Source organism: Panthera leo, chromosome E2, assembly GCF_018350215.1.
Source record: "Panthera leo isolate Ple1 chromosome E2, P.leo_Ple1_pat1.1, whole genome shotgun sequence".
Classification (NCBI taxonomy): Eukaryota; Metazoa; Chordata; class Mammalia; order Carnivora; family Felidae; genus Panthera; species Panthera leo.
The window spans coordinates 3,324,441-3,343,154 of NC_056693.1; the positions used below are offsets into that span (position 1 = coordinate 3,324,441).

The 18,714-nt window shown below is 62.8% G+C and overlaps 1 protein-coding gene across 2 annotated transcripts; it reads right to left on the reverse strand.

The window, feature by feature from the left end:
* Positions 1-2,019: 2,019 nt before the first annotated feature.
* On the reverse strand, positions 2,020-14,445 carry EPS8L1 (EPS8 like 1). 2 transcript variants are annotated; one of them, XM_042918186.1, is made up of 20 exons: positions 14,349-14,445; positions 12,180-12,236; positions 10,960-11,000; positions 10,545-10,603; positions 9,810-9,971; positions 9,375-9,524; positions 8,774-8,856; positions 8,102-8,363; positions 7,718-7,844; positions 6,956-7,044; positions 6,786-6,860; positions 6,519-6,667; positions 5,810-5,951; positions 5,675-5,703; positions 3,727-3,853; positions 3,502-3,615; positions 3,237-3,336; positions 2,883-3,057; positions 2,397-2,529; positions 2,020-2,323 (listed from the first exon to the last, which is right to left on the reverse strand). In XM_042918186.1, the coding sequence occupies exons 2-20, from the start codon at positions 12,194-12,196 to the stop codon at positions 2,237-2,239; spliced, it is 2,121 nt and encodes a 706-aa protein (XP_042774120.1). In that variant the 5' UTR covers positions 12,197-12,236; positions 14,349-14,445; the 3' UTR covers positions 2,020-2,236. The 2 variants fall into 2 exon arrangements, with proteins under 2 accessions (XP_042774120.1, XP_042774119.1); XM_042918185.1 differs by having other exon boundaries at positions 12,180-12,281.
* Positions 14,446-18,714: the final 4,269 nt, after the last annotated feature.

Sequence of the window (18,714 nt, forward strand, 5' to 3'; positions counted from 1 at the left end):
AGCTTGGGTCTTACCAGCCGTGTCTTTGAAACAAATTTGAATTGCCGACATTTAAAATTGGGGGTAATTCATGAGAAGAAAAACCTACGGTTTTGACTTTTCTGGAGAAATAGAAATGTGATAGTATGAACTTTTCAGCCCTGCATGGTAACAGGTGGCCGGTGCTGAGTAGGAGGATGGGGCATTGTCATTCTTTCCGGGCCCTGTCCTACCTGTTGGTGATACAGTAGTGAATGAAATGGGAAAGACCAGGTACAGTTGAGGAGGTGAGGCACGAGGCAGGCAACAATGGAAGTATCCCAGGCGGTGGTGCTATGGAGAAGCAGGGGAAGGGCATAGGGAGGCAGGGGTGTGTGCACAGGGGAACATACACGGGTGTCTTCTGTGCAGGCCCCATCGAAAAGCTGGCACAGGAAGATCCCTGAAGGCGTCAAGGAGTGAGCCATGTAGGCATTTAAAGGAAGAGTTTTCTGGATGAAGAGGGCAGCAGGTACAAAGTCTGTGGGGTGCAGGTGTGGTTAGAGATAGTAGGGCCTGAGGTTGGAACCGTAACGGCCAGCCCTGGGAAGGACTTGAACGGAGGTGGGACCTAGGTCTTAACGGGTCCCTTTGGCAGCTGCGTTGACAACAGTCTGGGGGAGGGCAGTGAGGGACAGAAGGAGGGAGACCAGCTTATGGGGCTGCTGCCATAAGTGCTGGAAGGGAGGGTGGCTAGAGCTGGTGAGCCACAGTGGGACTGTGGGAGTGGCGGAGGCGACGGCAGCCTGCACGTCCTGACAGGTTGGCTGGTGTTGGGATAGGGCTCAGGCCTGCCTCGCTCCTGACAAGGGGTTGTGTGGCCCTGGCTGGCAGGCTGTGGGTGCCGTGGGAATGTGGGGCATGCAGGTTGGGGATGCCACTTGTGTCCCCGGTTTCTGTCAGAAACCAGGGCTGGGAGAGGCGGCAGGAGGTTAGAGGACATTTACACACCCACTGGGGCCGAGGGGGTCAGGGTGGGAAGCACATAGAAGCCTGGAGGCAGGCAGAGGGGAGCTGGGAGTGTGACCAGCCCCAGGCCCGCAGCTGCCGAGCTGGAGCCTGGATCTGGGGGAGGCAGGAGAGGTGTGAGGCATGAGGCAGGCAAAGTGGGGCCAGGGTCGGAGCTCCTGCCTGCCCCCACTGTGTCTGGTCTCATCTGATTTTGGAAGGCAGAGTGTGGCTGAGGAAGACACTCAGCTCTAGGGGTAGAGGTGGGCATTCTGGGGCCACAGGAGGAGGAAAGGGACTTGTTCCTAAAGCTCGGGGGACAACCAGTCTGAATGCAGGTGGGATGAGAGAAAACCAGTCTCGAACCAGCCTTGCTCGCTGTCTGGACGTGAGGAAGTTACTGCCGGTCAGAGGGAACAAGGGGACAGCCTCCTTTGAGGATGTCCTCTCCCAGGAGAAGGGTGACCAGGAGGCCTGTGGCATATTCAGGAGGCAGCCACTTTGTGGCTGGGTCCCTGGCACTTAGTGGGGGACAAAGTGACATGGATGCCGGGGATGGGGCAGGCTTCCCTGAAGTGGGTATTGGAGCTGGGCCAGGAGAGCTGTTCACCAAGCGGAAGATCCCTTCCAGCCCGCAGAAAGCAAGCGCAGGACCCCGGTGTTGGAGGGAGCTTGGGGGCATTTGGAGGAGGGCATGGGGGGATGAGAGTGGGTAGGGATCAAAGCTCAGGTGCTCAGCTCTAGGGCTAAGAGGGCCGTGGGGAGTCAGGAAAGGAGTTGGAGCAAGGGAAGCCTGGGATATTGGCCGTTCAGAAGGTCCCTCTGGAGTGAACTAGAGGACAGACTGGTGGCTGAGAGGTGAGGAGAAAGCATGTCGGGTGGGGACGTGAGGGGGGGTGGGAAGGGAGGAGAGGGATTCAGAGAAAGAAACCAGAAAAGGTGGGGACCTGCAGATTCCTTGTCCTCCTGAGGCTGTAGCGGGGCTGAGAGAGGCTCTTGGACCCCTCGTGGCCCGGTAGAGAAGGGACAGCAGTTTGAAAACGTCTGCTACAAGGAGGCTGTTTATAGACTGGGCAGCATATCCCAATGCGCGGGGACCCCGAGTATGGCCCTTCCCTCCCACTCACGGCCAGTCCGCTCACTCAGGAGGCTCCACCGGAACAGGTCTGGGGCCTTCGGGAGGGGTCTGCTTCCATGGGTGGCAGCAGTCTGCAGAGTCCGTTTTGCCACGGGGCTTCCTCGAAAAACTGAGCAGAGGAGCCGGGAAGGGTCAGATAATCTCAGTTTCCATGTCGCCTTCCACCTTCTTCTTTTGCTTCTCCATCACCGTCTCCAACTCTGACACTTTCTCTTTGTCCTAGAGGGCGAGGTGGAAATCAGACACCTGGTCTCCGAGCCCTGGGTGCCCCCCCCCGGGTCCGTCCGCTCACCTCCAGCAGCGCACGCTGCACGGTGACCTGGCTGTACACGCGCGCCCCTTCCTCGGGGCTCACGGCTCGCAGCTCCTCCTTCTGCAGTGAGAAAAGCTGCGCGCCGGTCAGCACGCCCAGCGCGTCCACGGTCCTGGGCGAGCGGAGGGGGCGTGGTCAGGCCCGCCAGCCAATCACAGCGCCAAGCCCTTCAGCCCCGCCAATCACGTCACTTCTGTCACGCCCTTTGTCCAATCGGAACAGCATTCTTGCTCTGAGCCGAAGGCTCCCACCCCCCAATCATAGTGCGCTGTGGGAGGGGGCGGGGCGCGTGTGCCCAGCTTTCCCGCGGAGGCAGGCGCGCCCGGAGACCCCAATCCAAGCCCGCAGTAACGTGCCAGTCACACTGCCGTTCACTGCCACCAGAGCGACCCTAGCTTTAGGCCACTCCCAAGGCTCCCCCTCTTGCGACCACGCCTCTGGCTCCCCGGCCGACCCGTCACTCACCCAGCGCTAAATCCCTTGGCCTGCAGCCAGGCGCGGACCTCCGAGGCGTCCGAGTGCGGGCTGAGCTGCGGCTCCGGGACGCGGGGACCCGGGGCTGTGCGGCTGGGGCCTGAGCGGCCCTGGGCCAAGCGCGCCTGCAGCTCTTCGTTGACACACAGCATCTGGGAGAATTTCTCTGCAGGCGGGGAAACGGGGAGAGACGGCCGACTCAGGACGAAGGATCCTGGGGCCAGAAGGGAGACCTCCAGCGTCCTCACGATGGGCTCGGAGTCCATTTGGTCTTTCCGAACCTTGGTTCCCCTGACTGGAAAGCGAGGACAAGGACGGCTCCCCGAAGGTGCCTGCACCACTCACCCTTCTCTAGGGGGTCCAAGTTGAGGCTATCACAGCTGTCCCAGGTGGGGCGAGAGGAGGCAGGAGCCGGGGCCCGTGGGGGAGGAGGAGTGCTATTCTCCTGGAGAGGGAGCCAGAGGAGCACTTGGATCAAAGAGGGGACCTAGTCCCAGCTCCTCCGCCTTTTGGAGGTAAATTTCTGCATCCCCCCCACCCCCACCTCCAGCTACTTCCTCTGTCAGTGCCCTTGACACCTGATCTTCCCCAGGAATCTGCCCAGACTCACCAGGCTGCGGCTTGCCCGAGGCCCCGGGTGGGGTGTCAGGATATTATACGGTACATATCCCTCCTGCCCTCGCTGGTCCCGAACCTTCCACCACTTACGCTGGTCATCCAGGACCTGAGGGGGGTAGGAGAGGATGGTTCACAGCCTGTGTCTGCAGCTACAGCTGGGCCCCCTGCCGTTCCTTGGCCCTCCCCCTCTCCACCCCTCCACCCCCACCCCTCTAACCTCCAACACATCCCGCTGCTGGACAGAGAGCTCACTGCTGTTGCGGGCCTGGAAGTCATAGTTACATAGGACCCACTTTCCCTCAGGCTCCAGCTGGGGCTCAGCCTCTGGCTCAGGGTCTTGGTGACTGTGGAGAACAACACAGGTTGGGGATAAGGAGGCAGCCAGTCTCCCTGCTCTGGGCAGGAGGGAGTTGGTGTGAGCTGGGGTTAGAGCCAAGCAGAGGTCAACGCAGGAGGCCAGGTTAATACTGTTAACAGAGATTTGAAATCGGAGTAACAACTTGAATGCAGTTCGCTCCTTATGTGCCCGGCCACCGTGCTGCCGCACAAACTACGGGCAGTGACGTCACCTCCCTTTTACAGATGAGAACATCTAAGGCTCAGGGGGAGAAAATCACTTGCCCCAGATCACACAGCTAGAGCCAGCTGTTTACTAAGCACCTATATGTAATGGGCTCATGCTTCGGGTAGCGCATAGTTAGGATACAAACAGGGGTTATATAGCACTGACTAGGTGCCAGACTCTGCTCAGTCTCTTACATAGATTGGCTAATCTGATTTTTAACACAACCCTTGGTGTAACCATGAATTTGGAACCCCTCTCCCCCACCGCAGACCCTGTCATCAGCTATTTTACAGGTGAGGAAGTCGGAGAACAGGGACACGAGGTGGCACGATGAGGTAAAGGTCACAGAGCAAGAAAGAGGCGTTGTCACCCTGGCCCCGCAGTCCATGCCCTGAGTAATTCTGGTCTCCTGGGCACGCAGCTGGATATGAACCTGAGCTCTACCAGGGCCTTGAGCTCTTAACTGCTAGCCTGTATAACCTCATAGACTTCTCTCTCTTCCAGGAAGGGATTATTCTTCTTGTTCTCCCTGCAAAGAAGGGAGGCTCAGAGAAGGGAAGTTGAAAGCTGGGGGTGTCAAGCCCAAGAGTCAGAAGCAGGGGGGAGTTCTGCAAGACCAGGCAGCTGGGGTGGTAGGCAGCAAGATTTGGGCTCTGATGCCCCAGGAAGAAGGACCTCAGCCCGGATCAGGCCTACCTGTGCAAAGGAGAGGGGGGGTCTTCAGGGCCGCGGCACCCCCTGTGTGGGGCTGGCAGCTCCCAGCACGCTGTCCCTGCTGAGACCCTCTGCCGGGGCCCTCACCCAGACCCCCCTTCTGCTCCTGCAGCTTTGCCTTCTTATCCCATGAAGCTTCCTCACATCTGCCCCTGACTTGCATGAGGACCCTGGAGTCCTGGGTCATCTATGCCCCTTATTCCCCAGGACCCTAGAGTCTGTGCCCCCATTGCTTTTTGCAATCATGAACTCAGCCCCCCCCCCCTTCGATATTTCCTCCCCCAGAGACTCAGGAGTCCAGGTCTCAAACTTCAATTTCCCCAACTTTTTAACCCTTAAAGCTCTCAGTATAACACTCCCAGCAGGAAATGAGACAAGGGCTTTAGAGCCTTGGGAGAGTGAGGGTCCAGCCTCGGTCTTCACCTCTTGCAGGGGCCCGGAAATACTACCACTTCCCAACTTTCCCAGAAACGTGCCCCATGACCCTTGAAGGCCCAGGGCTTGGCTGGGTCTCCAAGGCCCCAAGCACCAAAGTCGGGCTCTTCTGCCAACCCCAAAGGCCCGATTCCCCAGTCTCTGCCTCCAACACCTGGGGCTCTATCCTCTTAGGGACCCAGACAGGGAGCTCCCCAGGCCCTGGGAAGTTACTGCCTTCTCACAGCCTCTCAGACTTTATCCACTCCCAACCCCCTCCTCCCTCCGGCCCTGGGATCTGCGCCCCCTCCCTCCCAGCCCGGGCCCCTCTCCCTCCTCACCACCTCACCCACCTGTGATGAGCCGGGAAGACAGAAGGAAAGACGTTAAAAAGGAACGGAGTCAGCGCCAGGAGCCCCCAGGGCGCACCCCTCCTCGACCCCACCTGTCCCACCTTGGGGGCGGCACTCACCCATTGACAGCGACCTGGGGGGCACTTTGCTGCGGGGGAGAGGAGAGCAGTAGCTCAGGTAGGGCCAGACTGCCAGGTCCCGGCCCCGCTGTGTCACCTGGGCAGGGGAGGCGGGCGTGGGTGTCCGGTGCTCACCTGCCGGCGCCGCCGCTCGTGCTGCTGCTGTTTCTCAACTGGGTCCCCCCAGGCGCGGCCCTGCGGGTCAGTGGCCGGGGGCTCCCAGCCGCTGGAGAACTCAGGGCTGTACGGGGATCCTTCCTCTGGGGGCAGCTCCAGCCTGTGGCCGAGGGGCTCGGGGCTCAGGGCTCCTGGGGTGGCCTCCAGCCCTATTAACCTCAGTAAGGTTTCCCCCTCCTGTCGTCTCGGCTCTATCCTACCTGGCCCCCTTTTGCCCAGCCCCGCCCCCACCCCAAGCCGCACCCCGGCATCGAAGTCCCGCCCCTGCACCTAAGCCCTGCCCAAGCCCCGCCCCCGGCATCAACTGTATCTGCAAACACACGGATTCCACTCTAACGCCGCGCCCAGCCTCTGAATCTTCCTTCTGATTCTAAGCACATCCCGCCTCTTTTCCCCCAAGTCTCCTCCGGCTCTGCTCTTACCCCCTTCCCCAACCTACAGGCTAGTCCTTCCCGAAGCCGTAGCCCTCTGGTACAGCCCACCCTACTCCTCCAAGCCCGGCCTTTTGGTCAGCTTAGGCCTCTCCTTCACAGGAGTTTCTGGCCTTTCCTCCAGCCGGGTCCCGGCATAGGTCCCGGGTTCATTCAATTGCTTTGGTCAACCTCTAGCTAAGCCCAGCAACTACCCTTCCCTGCCGGCCCCGCCCCTCCATCACGGCGCCCCTCACCCCGGGCGGGTCCACGCGTCCCCCAGAGAGGTCCAGAGCGCATTTTCCCGTGGGGTGAGGTTGTCCCGCAGCAGCGCCACCGCCTCGGACGTCAGGTGCGGCCGCCGCACTCCACTTGCGAACTGGGGGCCTCCCGATGTGTCCACAATCTGCCGGGGGTGCAGGAGTGGGCACGCCATCACCTCCCCCCCTCCGGAAGTGGAACCCCGATTCCTCCTGCCGCAGGGGGTACCTAAGGATGGGGTACCTAAGGATGGGGTGCCTCACCAACTGCAGGGGTCCGAACAGGAAGTGCAGCAGCTCGGGGGACGAGGGGTTGGCGATGTTGCCACGCAGCCGGGCCTGAGGGACGGGGCAGGTGCCGGGTTCAGAGCTCGGACGCGGCAGGCTCGCCGTGCCCCTGACCCCCCGCTGGCCCAGGCTGGACCCGTTCTCACCAGCAGGCTGAAGGCGTACTTGATTTTCTGAAGCACGTCCGTGTACTCGGCCTCGGAGGGCGGCTTGGCCCGCAGCGTCAGGAGACCCTCTGCAGGTGGGGGAGGCAGGGGCCCAGTGGGATCCCCGGGGATGGGGCATCAAACCTGGGCGGGGGGTAGGGACAGGGGGCAGGGACGGGGGCAGGGACAGGGGCAGGGGCGGGGGCAGGGACAGGGGGCAGGGACAGGGGGCAGGGACAGGGGGCAGGGACAGGGACAGGGGCAGGGGCAGGGGCAGGGGCAGGGACAGGGGGCAGGGACAGGGGGCAGGGGCAGGGGCAGGGGGCAGGGACAGGGGGCAGGGACAGGGGGCAGGGACAGGGGGCAGGGACAGGGGGCAGGGACAGGGGGCAGGGACAGGGGCAGGGGGCAGGGGGCAGGGGCAGGGGGCAGGGACAGGGGCAGGGGCAGGGGGCAGGGGCAGGGGCAGGGGGCAGGGACAGGGGCAGGGGCAGGGGGCAGGGGCAGGGGGCAGGGGCAGGGGCAGGGGGCAGGGGCAGGGGCAGGGGGCAGGGGCAGGGGGCAGGGGGCAGGGGCAGGGGGCAGGGGCAGGGGGCAGGGACAGGGGGCAGGGACAGGGGGCAGGGGCAGGGGCAGGGACAGGGGGCAGGGACAGGGACAGGGACAGGGACAGGGGGCAGGGGGAGGCCGTAGGGAGAGGGAAGGTATTTCGGATGGACTGGATGCTCCGTATCCCACTGGGGGGTGGGGGGCGTCTCTCACCCCCAGGCGCCCGGCGCCGGGTCCTGCGGCCGCGCTCCCTGTGCTCCAGTACCCGGGCCGCCTCCGCAGACTTCTGCAGCTTCGATACGAAACTCTCCACGTCGTCGAACACGTGGTTCAGGATGTCCTGGAGGACAGAACAGGGGACGTGTGGGACTCGGGGATGTGGAGTCCGGGCCTCTCATCGCCCCAGGCAAAGCCCTTACTTAGGCCGAGCGCCCTGACATCCTCCCAGGCCAGGCCGAGCCCTCGGATGCCTGTCCCTGTCCCCCTTGATCGGTCACCGCCGGCCACACCCCCAGAAGTCTGACACCACCCCCCTCCCAGGAGGCAGGACACACCCACGGCCGGTCCACCCCCACGCCCTAGCCCCGCCCCACGCACCACTTCCCGCTCGGCCTGCAGACTGGCCAGGTCCGGGCCGCGGGGCCCCGGGTCAGGGGAGGCCGGGGCAGCGCTGCCTGAGGTCCCCGCCAGGCCAGGCCGCGGCCTCAGCGACTCTTCCGCCTCCGGGATGGGCTCCGCCTGGGGTCGCCCCCGGCCCGCCTCCACCGTGCTGATGACCGCGCGGATTGACGGGCGGCGCTGCGGGGGAGGGGTCTCGGCGGCCGGCGGCGGGCGGCGCTGCAGCTCCTCTTGCGTAGCCCTGGGGAGGGACGAGGGGAAAGAGCCTGGGTCCACCCGGGGCCAGTGCGGGGGAGACGGCGGGGGAGACGGCGGGGCTCAGAACCGAGTCAAACCTAGGCTGCAGGTGGCGCGGAGAAATTGGAGACATGGGGAGGAGCGAGCACCTGTGCCGAGGGAAACTGAGGCCCGAGGGAGGAGAAACGGAGGACCAGCACTAGGAAAAGTACTCTTGGAGAGGGGGTACACGTGTCTGCGGGGGGGTTGGCAAGACCCGGACCACGCTCTGTTCGACAGGCTTCCAAACTCGTTCTCTTGTCGGCGAGCGGTGGCAGCCCATTTGTCGGATGCGGAGACTGAGGCCCCACCCGTCCTCGCTTCTCCCCCCCCCCCCCCCCCCCCCCCCGCTCCCCGCCCAGCCCTCTTTCTTACCTGAGCGCCGCGGGCCTGCGCTCCCCGCGGCCGGACCGGTAGTCGTGTAGAGCCCCCTGGATGTCCTCTCGGATCAGCTCCGCCTGCCAATCATGCTGTCAGGCCAGGCCTCCACCCCACCTACCCCTCGTCCCCGCCGCGGTCCGGATCAGTCGATTCCTTGGCTGGGTGCCGGGGTCCCTCCACGTCAGCGCCCACACGCGGTGCCCACGCCCGCCCGCGCTCTGAGCCCACCCTACTTCTTCCCCTGCCCTAAGCCACGTCCCCAACCCTGGAGCCGGGGTGCTGGGGTTTCCTGCCCCTAGGCCATACTCGCCCCGAGTTCTGGCTGCTCCCATCCACCCTCCCCCAGGTGCTGTCAGGTTCCGTCCCGGCCCTTAGTCTCAGTCTCCATTCTACTTCGTCCCGGTCCCACCTGCCCTCAACACCCCCCTCCCTTCCAGCTCCGCTCTCCAGGCCACGCCCCCTCCACTGGCCCAGGCCCGCCCCGCGCAGAGGCCCCGCCCCAGCTCTGGGCTCCTCCCACTTCCGGCTCCGCCCCCTGGCATCCGCAGGGCCCCAGCCCTGCGTGTGGTGGCTCTCAGGACCCGGGTCCGCTCACCCCGAGACGCAAGCCCTGGAAGAAGTGCACGTCGGGCTGCGTGCGCTCCGGCTCCTGGCACACCAGCAGCAGCAGCGAGCGACTCCGGCCAGGCAGCGTCACCACGTCGCAGCGCACGATGGCACCCAGCGGGTACGACTCCAGCTCCTCCTGCGGGGCGGGACGGCGGGTAAACGGAGGCTCGGATCCGAGGATCCCAAATGGCGACAGCAGTGCCAGCTGGGACCCCAGCACGGCCCAGGCGACCCTGCGGGGCTGCAGTATCACACCTCTGATTTAACAGAGGAGGCCAGTGACGCTCCAAAAACGAAGGGCAGAGAGCTCTTGCCAAAGTTCCCAGAGGAAGGACGCGTGGGGGCCAAGAGTCACACTCGGACGTCCCTAGAGTCAAGCTCTCCATGCCTCTGCCCCTTCCACCCACGTGTCCCCTGGCACCTTGGACATGGGGTCAAGCAGCGTGACACGGTCCGGAGACACGCGCAGCAGCATCTCTTGGGCCCAGACGCGGCCCTGGTTGTCCATGACCGCCAGCCTCCGCGAGGCATCCTCCACGGTGTGCACGCCATCCTCCTCGCCCAGGCAGAACGTCACCAGGTGCTGGCAGGGGTGCGGAGAAAGCAGGGAGTCCCAGGAGGGCCCCAGGAGGGCGCCAGGTGGGCTCAGAATCCCCTGCCCCCGCCTTCCAGCCTGACAGTAACCACACCTCCTCCAGAAAGCGTCCCCGTCACCGGCTCCACCTATGGGGACCTTTGTTTTGTTTTCATCAGAGCGACTGGCGCCTGCGTGTGTCTTCCCAGCGAGACTGGAGACTTCTTGAAGGCAGGGATTGGATCTAGTCCCTTCTAAGCACCCCTGCCTCCAAGAGAGCACCTGGCACACTTTGGCCCCTATGCACACAGGTTGACGTAGCATTTGTCCCTGGGGCCTGCCTGTCCGGCCTCACAGCCGGTCTGGAGGAGGACCTTGGCAGATTCAAGTGGAACTGACTGCCTCTGCCGGATTCCCACCGCTGAGGGCAGGCGGGCAGAAGCAGCCCCGCCTTGCAGATGGGCCAACTGAGCTTGCAGCTTCTGTTTGGAGGCCCGGCCGCCTTCCACACCACCATCTTCCCAGGCCTGCCTGCCTTTCCTCCCCTAAGGCTCCCTGCAGCAACGCAGACCCCAGACTCACGTTGACTGGATACTGGGAAACATCTGCCAGAACCACAGTGGAATAACGCTTCCTCTGCTCTGTGGGCGAGAAGGAGGATAAACCCAGAAGCCCCAGCCCCTGGCCCCTCCTCCCTCAGACCCAGAAGACCCAGCCCCTCCTCCCCGGGGAGGCAGGGATCCTGACCCCCCAGCCCCTCCTCCCTCAGACCTGGGACTCCAGACCTCCAGCCCCTCCTCTCTCAGACCAAGGGATCCTGATTCCGCACCCACCTCCTCCCTCAGACCCCGCAGTACTGACCCCAGCCCCCTCCCCCCTCCGACCCAGGAGTCCAGAGCCCCAGCCCCTCCTCCCTCAGACCCAGGAGTCCAGACCCTCCACTCCTTCCTCCCTCAGACCCAGTTTCAGCCTGGGGTCTTCTGGCTCCCAAACTCACCATAGATAGACTTGGCACTTGGTTTGGGGGCAGCTTCTGGGCTGGTTCGGGAGAAAAGGGTGAGAGGGGCCGTGCGAATTGGGAGCAGATCATGGGGGTTTTGAATGCCAAGCAGAGCGGGAAAGACTTCATTGTGAGAGCAATGGGGAACCAAGGAGGGTTGTGAGCAGGGGAGGGCAGGGCCAGAGCCCGGTTTCAGGCAGGTAAGGCCGGGAGTGGTGCTGGGAGGTGGTGGAGAGTGTGGTCTTCGGGGTCACGCAGACCTGGCTTTGAACGCCCTGTCAACTACCGCCTTGCCACAGGACCCTGGGTGGGAGACTCCATCTCTCCTGCCTCGGTGTCCCTTTCTGAGATAGGAATGAATCCGTCTATAGCCTCCATCTGGTAGAGCTGTGGGTGGATTCGCTCAGACTTGAGGGCCCTCACGGCCTCAGTGACAGTTACTTTGTCACGATGCAAAGGGCAGCCCACAGTAGTTGTTCAATACATGGGCGTTTTTACAACAGCATTAGTATTTGGGGTAGACAGACTTATCTTCTCCGTCCCCCTGGGCCAGGCTCTTCCCAGCCTGATCCTTCTGTCTCCTGCCCCTGACCTCCTCCTCCTAGGTCACCTTCTCCAAGAAGAAGTGCACAGAAGTAACGGAAACTCAGAGCTCAGCAGGAACGAGGAACACTTTCAAGTCAAAGCTCTGCTCCTCATCCTGTTCTGTTGGTCAGATCGCCCCACAATTTGATTACCTCTGTGCTGGAGAGCTCACTACCGCCTATCTCCCATGCGGCTATTCCCATGGGTCTCCCTTTGTTGTTTTCCCTGCTCACTCCAGGAGACTTGAGCCTTTGTTATAAGCAGCCCGGATTTTTTCGGCAAAAGGTCAATATTTAATAACAAGATAACGGCAACAGCAGTTGCCATGAGTTGAGAACCTACTCTTGGTCAGATGATCTGCTAAGTCCTGTTACCTTCATTTTCCTGTCAAGCGCTCAAAATTGTCCCTGTTTCACAGAGGAGGAACGGAGCCTCCAAGAGGTGAGGTTCTTGGGCCGGGGTCACACATCCTGAGTGTTGGCAGCTGGATTTGAACCCGGGCGAGTCTGCTCTGGGCCAGTGGCTGTAACTATAGGCCGAGCAGGGAAGGGGGCTGTCCAGGCCTGGGCTGCTGTCCATGCTACCTGGGGGCGTGGGTAAGAGGGTGGCCGGAGGGGGCTGGGGACACTTACCCTGTGGTGGTGCTCATGGTGTGGAGAATGGGGGGGCTCCTGCCACCTGGAGGTGCCCTGGGAGCCAGCAAAGAAGTGAGGGCCTGACCTGGCCTTCAGTACCTAGGATTTTGGCCCAACCACCTCCTTCAGACCCAAGAGTCCAGACCTCCAGCCCCTCCTCCCTCAAACCCAGGAGTCCTGGCCCCCAGCCCCTCCTCCCTCAGACCAGGAGTCCAGACCCCCAGCCCCTCCTCCCTCAGACCCAGGTGTCCTGGCTCCAGCCCCCTCCTCCCTCAGACCCAGAGGTCCAGACCCCCACCGCTCCTCCCTCATACCCAGGAGTCCTGACCCCAGTCCCTCCTCCCTCAGACCCAGAGTCTGGGCCCCCAGCCCCCTCCTTCCTCAGACCCAGGAGTCCTGGCCCCCAGCCCCTCCTCCCTCAGACCCAAGAGTCCAGACCTCCAGACCCTCCTCCCTCAAACCCAGGTATCCTGGCTCCAGCCCCCTCCTCCCTCAGACCCAGAGGTCCAGATCCCCAGTCCCTCCTCCCTCAGACCCAGGAGTCCTGACCCCAGTCCCTCCTCCCTCAGACCCAGAGTCTGGGCCCCCAGCCCCCTCCTCCTTCAGACCCAGGAGTCTTGACCCCAGTCCCACCTCCCTCAGACCCAGGAGTCCTGGCCCCCAGGCCCCTCCTCCCTCAGACCCAGGTGTCCTGGCCCCAGCCCCCTCCTCCCTCAGACCCAGGTGTCCTGGCCCCAGTCCCCTCCTCCCTCAGACCCAGGTGTCCTGGCCCCAGCCCCCTCCTCCCTCAGACCCAGGAGTCCAGACCCCAGTCCCTCCTCCCTCAGACCCAGAGTCTGGGCCCCCAGCCCCCTCCTTCCTCAGACCCAGGAGTCCTGGCCCCCAGCCCCTCCTCCCTCAGACCCAAGAGTCCAGACCTCCAGACCCTCCTCCCTCAAACCCAGGTATCCTGGCTCCAGCCCCCTCCTCCCTCAGACCCAGAGGTCCAGATCCCCAGTCCCTCCTCCCTCAGACCCAGGAGTCCTGACCCCAGTCCCTCCTCCCTCAGACCCAGAGTCTGGGCCCCCAGCCCCCTCCTCCTTCAGACCCAGGAGTCTTGACCCCAGTCCCACCTCCCTCAGACCCAGAGTCTGGGCCCCCAGGCCCCTCCTCCCTCAGACCCAGGAGTCCTGGCCCCCAGGCCCCTCCTCCCTCAGACCCAGGTGTCCTGGCCCCAGCCCCCTCCTCCCTCAGACCCAGGTGTCCTGGCCCCAGCCCCCTCCTCCCTCAGACCCAGGAGTCCAGACCCCAGTCCCTCCTCCCTCAGACCCAGAGTCTGGGCCCCCAGCCCCCTCCTCCCTCAGACCCAGGAGTCCTGGCCCCCAGCCCCCTCCTCCCTCAGACCCAGGTGTCCTGGCCCCAGCCCCCTCCTCCCTCAGACCTAGGAGTCCTGACCCCAGTCCCTCCTCCCTCAGACCCAGAGTCTGGGCCCCCAGCCCCCTCCTTCCTCAGACCCAGGAGTCCTGGCCCCCAGGACCTCCTCCCTCAGACCCAGCAGTGCAGACCCCCAGTCCCTCCTCCCTCAGACCCAGGAGTCCAGACCCCCAGCCCCTCCTCCCTCAGACCAGGAGTCCTGAACCCCAGCCCCTCCTCCCTCAGACCCAAGAGTCCTGGCCCCCAGACCCTCCTCCCTCAGACCAGGAGCCCAGGCCCCCAGCCCCTCCTCTCTCAGACCCAAGAATCCAGACCTCCAGCCCCCTCTTCCCTCAGACCCTGGAGTCCAGACCCCCAGACCCTCCTCCCTCACGCCTAGTACCCTGCCCCCCCAAATCTGTCAGGGATCCATGTGTTTGGCTCCCTAATCTATGTGTACCCCATTTTCCTTCCTCTCTCCAGGGATCCTGTCTCCCAGCTTGATCTCCTTAGGGGCCCAGGGGTTGGGGCTTAGAGCTTCTCGACAGTAAGGACAAAAGGATTTTGATTCCAAGTCTCCTCCTAGAGCCAGACCCGTTCATGCGTTTCCTCAGCCACTATGACCTCGGGCTACGGGGCCGGCCCCTTACCTCGTCAGGACTGAAGGGCTTCGTGTGTCTGGACTTGGGAGTCCTGGCCCCCTGCTCCTGCTGCCCCCCCCCCCGACACAGGAGTCCCCACCTCCAGCCCCTCCCGGCTAGGCCCCCTCCTCACCTGCTGGGCAGGCTCTGCCAGGCAGTGGCTGCGGGGCGAGGGGCCCAGCTGGCTCTCTGCTCTCCTCTGGGTTCCCAACGGCCCCGTCCTTCCTGCTCCCGCCCCCGCCGGGCCACCCCGCCTCCGCATACCTGAGCACTCACCTGGCACACACCTGGGCGGGGCTGGCGGAGGGACCCGGGCTGGGGTGGGGGGGACAGGACCGGCCTCCGGAGCCAGGAACTGGGACCGGCTCTGTCATAACAACCCTAGAACAGGGACAACAACAGTCATCTGATGTCACACCCGTTCACACGTCAGGACTTCAGAACGGAGGGCTCTGCCTCCAATACCCTTTCCGATTCTCCTGCCCCCTGTGGGAGGGCAGAGCTCTGATTTCACCTGCTGGCGGTTCAGAGAGGGGCGGTCAGTGTGGAAGGGCTGGGATTCGAACCCGGGGCCGGGGTCTGTGCCTTCCCTGGGCCCACCTCCTGTTGTTCAGGGTTCCTGCCTCTGCGGAGCCCTGAGCCCCCACCCCTCCCTTGGCCTCTTCCCCTAGAAACTCCCCCCAATAACCCCCTCTGGTGAGACTCAAACCCACTCGGCGCCCGGCCCAGCCCCAAATACTTCACTGACGTTAACGAGCTCCTGAGGCTTGAAATCTCCTTTAGAGAACTTCCCCTGTGCCGTGGGCCTTGCTACCCAAGCCATACCTGTCATTTCTCCCCCAAACCCAGTGAGGTGAGGGCCGGGGGTCTCCGCCTCATAGAGGAGGAAACTGAGGACACCGAGGGTAAAGAGACTCACCTCAGGTCACACTTGCAGGGAGAGGACGGGAGCAGCAAACGCCAAAGCTCGGAGAGCAGGAGGAGGGGCGGGCAAGCCCCCTTTTAGCCTTGCCCATTATCAGTGTGACCTTCACCTGGTCCCTGCCAACGTCCTGCACCTGCACCTGCAGCGGCCTCCCGACAGGCCCCTGCTCCCTTCCTCCCTCATCTAGTCTCCCTGCAGGGAGCCCCAAGAAACCTAGGTCAGCTCACAGCACTCCCTGCTCCGCACCCTTCAGGGGCTCCCCGTTTCTGGGATAAGAGCTGAGGTCTGCAAAGTCTTAAGGAACATCCTTCAAACCTCCTCTCTCCCTCCATCACTCGGGTTCCGGTTCCGGCACACTGGGCTCCCTGCTGCTCCTCGAGCCTGAGAGCCAGTCCTGCCCCAGGGCCTTTGCACTTGCTCTGCCCTCCGCCTGGAATGCCTCTTCCCTCAGATATCCTCCTGGCTTGTTCCCTCACCTCCTTCAGGTCTTTGCTCGAGTGTCACCTTCTCTGACAAGCCTGGCCACCCTATTTAAAATTGTGGTCTCTCCCTGCTCCCTAAATTCTCTCCAGAGTGTTTATCACTTTGTAACACACTATATTACCCGTTCATTTTATGTCCCCCCTGTTAGAATGTAAGCATCGTGAGGAATCTTGTTTTCATATCTTTATGTATTTTTTATTTCTTTTGAGAGAGAGAGAGAGAGAGAGAGCGAGCGAGCACACAAGCCAGGGAGGGGCAGAGAGAGGGAGAAACAGAATCCCCCCGCAGGCTCATCAAGGTCAGCGCAGAGCCCGCACGGGGATTGAACTCAGGGACTGTGAGATCCTGACCTGAGCCCAAGTTGGACATTTAACCGACTGAGCCCTCCAGTGACCGGAGGGCAGAGACTTCTGTACGTTCAGCCCCGCGCTCCGTCTGCCGCACATTAGAACAGGGTCTAGCACACATTCAGTGCTGGAGTGATACTGGCTTTCGGTGCATTCGTGTGGACGATGCTTCACTGTTTCGTCCGGCCCGTGTTGACCCCACAGTCCACGCTGAGCGAGGCTGGAAACCACAGGAAGCACCCCTTTGTCCTGGGTTGGCGGGGATGAAAGAATAGAGCGAAGGGGAGACAATCCTGTGGGGTGATGGCAAAGAGCCAGGGCGGGTGGGGGTTCGAGTTCTGACTTTGCCACGAAATAGAGTTGATAATACTTATTACTTCCTACGTGATGCGGGTGTGCTTAGGTCTTCTTCTGAGTACTGTGTGTGTGTGTGTGTGTGTGTGTGTCTGATCCCCACAACATCCTAGGAAACAGGTTCCATTATTTCCCGCTTACACCTGAGGAAGTGCAGACACACACCCTTAGGGAATTTGTCTACGGTCACACAGCAGGTACCTGGTGGGGACGGGCGGAACCCGGGCCCTACAATCTACACCCTGAATCCTCTGGTGCTGGCTTCCCTGCGCAGCCACATCGTGAGTCTGTCTGCCCCTTGCTAGCTGTGGGACGCTAAGCAAATCACTCAACCTCTCTGTGCCTCAGTCCGGCCAGCTGTAACATGGGGATCGCAACACTGGCGGCGTTAAGGGAGAGCCCTCTCAGCGCCCGGCCAAGAGAGATGCGAGGTTGGGTGTCGATGGTGGCCTTTCTTCCCACGTGTGCTGGGATGGGAGGCGGCTAAGAGGGTCAGGGCAGGCTTCCTGGAGGAGGAGGGGCAGGCAGGCAGAGCTGAACCTGAAGGGCGAGTTTGGCAGCCCGAGGTGGCCGGGAGGGTGAGGGAAGAGTGTTCCAGGCCTGAGAGGCGGAGGGGAGGGGAGGGTGTGCTGTGTGCGGCTCCCAAGGGTGCTGCAGGGGGAGGCAGGAGGGTCCCGTGCTTCTGTCTCCAGCTTCTGTCACTCCGGGTCCCTGTCACATCCATGCCAGATACTTTCTGAGCTTGGTCCTGCCTGGGTTGGGGTGCACGGACAGGAGCAGGCCCCTTACCCTCGGCGAGGCAGGCGGGGCTGGGATTGGTGCCCACTAGCAGAGAACACAGAGGCTCAGAGTGGGGAGGCCACTAGCCCAAGGTCACAGTGGCCCTGGGCCATGTGACACAAATGCAGATCTGACTAAGTCCAGGTCCTTTCTTCACCTGCAGGTGCAGGTGGAGAAGAGTGTCCTCACGGAGGCCTTGCCTGAGAGCCAGGGGCCAAGGCTGCAGGGTCTGAGGGAGGAGGGACTGGGGGTCTGGACTTCTGGGTCTGAGGGAGGAGGGGCTGGGGGCCTGGACTCCTGGGTCTGAGGGAGGAGGGGCTGGGGGCCTGGACTCCAGGGTCTGAGGGAGGAGGGGGCTGGGGGTCTGGACTGCTGGGTCTGAGGGAGAAGGGGGCTGGGGCCAGGACACCTGGGTCTGAGGGAGGAGGGACTGGGGTCAGGACTCCTGGGTCTGAGGGAGGAGGGAGCTGGGGGTCTGGACTGCTGGGTCTGAGGGAGGAGGGACTGGGGGTCTGGACTGCTGGGTCTGAGGGAGGAGGGACTGAGGGTCTGGACTGCTGGGTCTGAGGGAGGAGGGGGCTGGCGGCCAGGACTCCTAGTCTGAGGGAGGAGGGACTGGGGGTCTGGACTTCTGGGTCTGAGGGAGGAGGGGGCTGGGGGCCAGGACACCTGGGTCTGAGGGAGGAGGGACTGGGGGTCTGGACTTCTGGGTCTGATGGAAGAGGGACTGGGGGTCTGGACTCCTGGGTCTGAGGGAGGAGGGACTGGGGGTCTGGACTGCTGGGTCTGAGGGAGGAGGGAATGGGGGTCTGGACTCCTGGGTTTGAGGGAGGATGGGGGCTGGGGGTCTGGACTCCTGGTCTGAGGGAGGAGGGGCTGGGGTCTGAGGGAGGAGGGCAGGGCTCGGCACAGGTGCCCCAGTCCCTGCCTCCAGGTGCTCCGAGGTCTGGAGCAGCAGGTGAGAAGTTGAGACCGAAACCAGAGCCTCCACCCTAGTTCTGGGTCCAGCGCCTCCTTCCTCCTTCTCTGGCCGCAAATGAGGCCCCTCCCTCTCTTCAAACCAGAGCAAGTGGCTTCCAAATACCAGTGGAGGCTCCCAACCCTGCGCAGTCTGACTCAGTAAGTCCTGGGCGGAGGCAGTGAACCCTGGAGACTCACCAAGGGAACCAGTCACTAGGAACCCGTTCCAAACCCTCGCCTGTCCCCAGGGTCAGCGCCTTTTGTGAAGTGAGCTGGAAAGACTCTGTGGGTCAGAGTTTGCTTGTGTCCCCAAACCGGGGTAGCTCCGTCACCGGGGACTGGATTGATTCTCTGGGTTGTGGGGGCGGGGGGGCCCAGGCACCACACAGAATTCCCCACTGGGGCTTGATCAGCTAAGCTCCCCCAGCGTCATATCTAAAAGCACCCCATCTCTCTCCTCGACCTCCCCTCCTTACACACTTGCCCACCTCCACGCCCCAACTGTAGGGTTTGCGGATGAATTCCTAGGACAGAGCGTTCTTGGGGGGACAAATTCACAGGAAATGTGAGGCGACAGCAGGTTTTTGGCAGATATAAATAAGGTGGGAGCTGTGTTTATTTACATATGTGTTAATTGACTTATTCGTTCG

Excerpts from the sequence above, each read along its gene's own strand:
- EPS8L1 (XM_042918186.1), bottom strand. Across the intron at positions 9,525-9,809 it reads TGCTTGACCCCATGTCCAAG|GAGGAGCTGGAGTCGTACCC; the intron begins GTGCCAGGGGAC and ends CCCGCCCCGCAG. Across the intron at positions 7,045-7,717 it reads CCGGCGCCGGGCGCCTGGGG|AGGGTCTCCTGACGCTGCGG; the intron begins GTGAGAGACGCC and ends CCCCACCTGCAG.